Source organism: Palaemon carinicauda, chromosome 10 (assembly GCF_036898095.1).
Source record: "Palaemon carinicauda isolate YSFRI2023 chromosome 10, ASM3689809v2, whole genome shotgun sequence".
Lineage (NCBI taxonomy): Eukaryota > Metazoa > Arthropoda > Malacostraca > Decapoda > Palaemonidae > Palaemon > Palaemon carinicauda.
This window is the reverse complement of record NC_090734.1, coordinates 112217825-112223824: the sequence shown is the minus strand read 5'-3', so window position 1 is coordinate 112223824 and position 6000 is coordinate 112217825. Positions and strand designations below refer to the sequence as shown.

The 6000-nt window shown below is 44.6% G+C and overlaps 1 protein-coding gene across 1 annotated transcript in view; it reads right to left on the bottom strand.

Annotated features, from left to right (window-relative positions):
* Nucleotides 1–2018: 2018 nt before the first annotated feature.
* nesd (nessun dorma) overlaps nt 2019–6000 on the bottom strand; it is a 116312-nt gene continuing 112330 nt past the window's right edge. Inside the window, exon 13 of the mRNA XM_068381673.1 lies at nt 2019–2623. Coding sequence (XP_068237774.1) covers nt 2437–2623 — 187 coding nt within the window. The 3' untranslated portion in view covers nt 2019–2436. The remainder of the gene's footprint in view (nt 2624–6000) is intronic.

Here is a 6000-nt window from a genome sequence, read left to right as displayed (position 1 = left end):
CCTCCTAGGAGGAATACAGGACTCCAATAACGAAGTCTGAGGGCTCTTCTCCACCCCAACTCGAGACAATTCTCCTGCTCAAGGTGGGGTTTCTCCTATTGGTGCGATGAGAGAACGTCTCACCTCGGTAGATTCCTGAGAACGGAAAATCTTCGTCCACAGGAGATGGAGAGAAAGTCTGAGGGGGGGAGGGGGCCTTACTCAAGGATTTCCTAGGAGCCAGCTTGACCCTGGGAGAAGTCACCACGACTTCTACTCCTCTCTTCCTCTTCAGTGGGGTCGGAGCTGCCCTTGGTTTGAGGCCTAACTCAGAGAAGGAAGGCTTGACAGCCTGAACTACAGCTCTGATAAGGGACCCAAACCATGGCTGCTTACTGACAGATGCTGTGTCAGAGACTCTCTCTGGAGGGAAGGGGATCGGGCGATCCTCCGGAGTAGACACTACAACTGGGCCTGCCTGATAAGAAAGTGAAGAAGATTGGATCCTGGACCTATCTGAAGACTTCCCCTCCTCCTGCGAGCGCGCTGGTCTGAGCTTGCGCGGGGGGGACGTGAAGACGACGACTTGGATGCTCTTGTTCCTGAAGCCTCGCGCGGGGGCTCGCGCTGTGAATCCCGATGGGAATCATGCCGGGGATCGCGGTGACGCTCGCGCGATGGAATATTCCCTGGTTCGCGCGCGGGCGAACCTTCGCCTGCGTGGGCGGGCGGGCGCGCGCGGAGAAGAAGATGCGGGCGAGGGTGAGCGTGGGCGCATGGGCGAGCACTGACGAGTAGGAGAGTGATGACGCACAGGCGAACGATGGCGCACAGGCGAGCGATGGTGAGCAGGGCGTGCAGGTGAGCGACTGCGTACTGGAGAGGGGGCGCGTGGGCGATCTATGGCGAGCAGGTGAGTGGGTGCGTGGGCGTGCTGGCGAGCGATGGCGCGCAGGTGATGGTGCGAGCGATGGCGCGCAGGTGACGGTGCGAGCGGACCTAACTCGTCGGAAGCCTACAGAGGGTCAACCTCTGCTATCGCCGGCGACTGTTTGACAGCAGCCCACAACCTGATTATGTCAAACAGGGCTTCCTTGGAGGGCGAACCCTGAAGCCCCAAGGAAGCCCAAAGCTGCAATAAATCATCATTAGAGGCATTAGCAGAAATAACCTCGCCCGGGGGAGGAGGAGGAGCTGCCTCGCTATGGGAGGCAACGCCCTCTCCCGCACCCCGAGGTTGGCGAACACAAGTACGCCCCACGCTACCACTCGACGGCCTCTCGGAAGAGACCGATCGAGTGGGAGCTTCGGAGGAGGTTTGGGCTACGGAAGAAGAGTCCATGGGATTTTCTCTCTTCAAGGAAACCCTTGAAAGAGAAATATCCCGTTTAGACTTCTTCTTCCGGCGCCGTGAAAACCTCTCCCACTGGAAGACCACTCCCTACACTCACCGCAAACTTTATTTCTTTCATACCGTTGGCCCCTGCAATAAGGACATAAGGTGTGAGGGTCTGTGTCCACCGCCGACATAAACGTTCCGCAAGGGCGGTCAGGTAAGCTGGGACACTTCCGCATAGTAGAGGCCAACTTCCAAGCACACTGAAAAGAAAAAGCAAAACAAGATCAAAGGCTGTCAATAAGCGAGGGTGGGAGCAGACACGTCTGTTCATCACCCAAGCCAAAAGCAAAGTGAGCTAGTCACAGGTGTGTGAGGGGGGGAAGGGGTAGCTAGCTACCCCTTCCAACCCCCGCGCTAACTAGCGAGGGGGTAGTAATCCCTCGTTAAAATTCTAATGGCTCGTCATTTCAGCTACGCCGAAAGTAATACCCATATTAAATAGCGTGGTTTGTATTTCGGCTACGGAACAAATACAGGTTTAGAATGCATGATTATTTAATCAAGGGTAATATGTGTTACAGTTATGTAATGTACTGTACTGATCTGCATGCAAGGTTGTATACACAGAGAAAAATTTTTTTTTTCATCTGATCTAATGGGGCTGGAGCATTGGTAACAGGAGAATCAAAATTCTTAGAACTACTAACTCGAATAAGGTTTACTACAAATAGCATATCGAATGGAATATAAAATTTAGTTTTACATGTAAACTGTACATACTGTAATATAAAATATATACTATGTAATATGACAATATTTAAAGCTATTACATTACCTTGAATATAACTATGACCTATGATATTCTTTGTTTTAAAACAATTTTATTTTTATAAGCAAAAAACATTTTCCCATTATAAAATATGTAAAAAATAAAGTTTTAAGGGCTTTTAAGAAATCTCTTTAAATGAAACATAAAATGGTTTTCTTAAAATTATCCCATTACTTAACTGATGCTAAACTATTCATTAAATCTTTATAACAAATTGGATTCAGCAATCAGGATTCTGTACTATAACACCTACTCAAAATTTTTTACTTCACTCATTGCCTCTGTACTTTCATTTACATTCACCTTCGATGAATTCAAATCCCGAGTCAAGAGAATTTGAAAAATTATGAGGAACAAAATCGTCCTCAAAGCTTCTTGAAAGTGGGTCTTCAACAGGTGGCGGCCTTACAGCAGCCAGGACGACTACATCTTCCTTGTTGTCGCAGAGGATGTTTCCATCGTATTCCTTGAGCAAACTGAAAAAGATCATAATTCCTTAAGTTTCAAATTTAAACAATGCTGGTAAACTTTTGTCTTTATCAAGTGGAAGGTGAAAAAGTGGAAAATGAAACTAAACAAGAATATAAATTATGATTCTATAAAAGATAGATTTTTTTTACCAAAAGGAAGACAAAATTAAGTAGGGAGGTAAAAAATACTAAAACAATTACATTTTTGTCAAATACTGTTTAAGGATGAACTTCTCCATCACAAGGTTCAATACTACAACGACTGTGACTAATTTCTGGAATAATCTTGCTAATCAGGTAATGTAGTTGAATAGGTGGAACTTCAAAAGTTCAACTTGCCACGAATATCTTTATGTTGAACAGGTTAACAAGTCTTTTTATAGTTTATATATGGAAGATCTATAACATTATTACTTTTCTTGAAATATTTTACTTTAATTTTTCATTACTTCTCTTGTAGTCTGTTTATTTTGATATTTCCTTTCCTCACCGAGCTATTTCCCCATCTAAGACCTCTTGGGCTTATAGCATCCTACTTTTCCAGCTAGGGTTGTAGCTTGGCTAATAATAATAATGATAATAATAATAAAGAAATATGATGTTCCTTAAATAACCATTAAAACAGATTTTGAGCGAAGCGAAAAATCTATTTTTGGGTGAGATGGCCATGTTGTCCTGATGGAAGTTCCTATAAGTAGCTTCCTAAGGAATATATGTACTACAGTGATATTCCCAGAGAATTTTACCTTTAGGTCTGCAGAATTCTAACTCCTGGCGCGACTATCCTTAAATTTTCTCACAAGGATGTCGCATAATATCAGAGGACGTAATCTTGACACGCCACATAGCAATCTGCACCCCTAATAGCGTTTACGCTTCGAGGGGGAAAGTGGCAAAAATAGAAGGGGAGCCATATCAAGGTTACCCTAGTTCTCATACTACTATCAAGTATCACAACAGCGCCATATCCAAGATGGCGAACATTCCTTGTAGCATTGAGCATGCTGCTACAGATACAGTACTTCGGGAAGGGATACTGTGAAGATCTTTTCTATTAGAAAAAAAGGGTGGGTCCATCAGGACGACATGGCCATCTCACCCAAAAATAGATTTTTCGCTTTGCTCAAAATCCGTTTTTTGGGCTCATGCCATGTCGTCCTGATGGAAGCATACCCAAGCATTAATGTATCTGTGGATTTTCATCAGTGCCTTACCCTTGGGACAACATTTGTATTGTTATTTGGACCAATTGAGACAAATGACGTTACCGTTATCCGTCATCATCACTAATCATAAACGATGTTAGTGTTTCCTGCCCCTTACAGGGAAGTCATTCTAGACAGTAGAAAAGGGGCCTTAAGGTTAGCATATATTGTATGAACAAACATAAGTATACACTGAATATACAAACAGTCTCATAGTTTGTATACAGTGGAACCTCTACATACGAATTTTCCAACATCCAAAGTAAAATTCAACCATATTTCTGTCTCGACACCCGAAGTGTTGCTCCAACATACGAAGTAAATAATACGCGTACGCATGGAATTTTCTCGAAAGCGTCACCCGTGGTTTGTTGTTGACGCCGCTAGACGGCAGAACATCTGAGGGACGCCAATCGAGCGTCGCCTTGATCAGTCCTTTCATCTCATGTGCATCGTTTGGGTGTTCTCTATTCGCTCAGTTATTAACAGTGTTTTTTATCTTCCCTTTTCAAGTGTTGTTTTCTGTGTTTCGTAATCATGGGTCCTAAAAAGCTTAGTTTCGATTCAGGAGGTGGTACTAGTGGTGAGAAAAGGAAGTAGTCAATGCTTTCATTAGAACTAAAGCAAGAAATAATAGAAAAGCATGAGCGAGGTGTGCGTGTTAGTGATCTGGCTAAACAATAAGGCCGGAATATGTCTACGATCTTGACGATCCTAAAACAGAAGGCAGCCATTAAAGCAGTGAAACCTTCGAAGGGGATCACGATTATTTCAAAATGTCGTAGCCCTACCCTTGAAGAGATGGAACGCCTTTTGTTGATATGGATCAAGGACAAGGAGATTGTTGGCGATACGATCACTGAAACGAACATTTGTGAGAAGGCCAGCGCTATCTACAGTGACTTAAAGGCAGTGGGCTCTGGGGGTGATGTTGGGGAGAGTTCAGCCGATCCTACGGCGGAGGAATTCAAGGCGTCTCGAGGTTAGTTTGAGAAATTTAGGAAACGGACCGGGATTCATTCAGTTGTTCGGCATGGAGAGGCTTCGAGTTCAGACACCAAGGCTGCTAAAGACTTTGTTTTAAAATTTCGAAAGCATCGTGGCAGAGGAAGGATACGTAGAGCAGCAGGTGTTCAACTGTGATGAAACCGGTCTGTTTTGGAAAAAGATGCCTAGTCGAATGTACATTACCGCCGAAGAGAAGAAAATGTCTGGACATAAGCCAATGAAGGATCGGTTGACTTTTGCGCTTTGTGCCAACGCCAGCGGGGACTGCAAAATTAAGCCTTTATTAGTTTACCATTCCGAAAACCCTAGGGCATTTAAAGCACATAGAATTAATAAAGACCTGCTACATGTTCTATGGCGTTTTAATTCTAAGGCTTGGGTTACTGGGCATATCTTTGTGGAATGGGTAAATGTAGTTTTTGGCCCTGCTGTCAAGAAGTACCTTCAGGAGAGGAATTTGCTTTTGAAGTGCTTGCTTTGTTTGGACAATGCACCCGCTCAACCCCCCCCCCCCCCTTCCCCCGACTCGAAGATGATATCATCGACTAATACAAATTTATAAAAGTGTTGTATCTTCCACCGAATACCACCCGTATCCTCCAGCCCATGGACCAGCAAGTCATCTCTAATCTTAAGAAGCTCTACACCAAGCACTTATTTAATCAGTGCTTTAATGTCCCGCAAAGCACCAACTTAACTTTGCGTGAATTTTGGAGGAGCCACTTTAATATCGTGCACTGCTTAAAGATAATAGATCAGGCTTGGGAGGGAGTAACTCATCAGACCCTGAATTCAGCTTGGATGAAGCTTTGGCCTGATGCTGTTGCTCCCAGAGATTTCGAAGGTTTTGGCCCCGAGAATGAACCTGTGCTTGCCACCGAGGAAGACGTTGAAGGGATTGTATCCCTTGGCAAGTCCATGGGTCTGCAGGTGGATGAAGATGACATCACCAAACTCGTCGATGAGCATCATGAAGAGCTCACCACCGAGGAACTCAAGGAGCTGCAAGCCATGTAGCATGATGAGTTCCAAGCGCAGTTGAGTGAGTCGGAGGAGACCGAGGAGGTAGGCCAAATCTCAGGTACTGCGGAAATAAGACAGATGTTGGCATATCATCAACAAGAGGTTGATTTCATCGACAAGCATCACCCACAGAAACTTCAGGTTTGC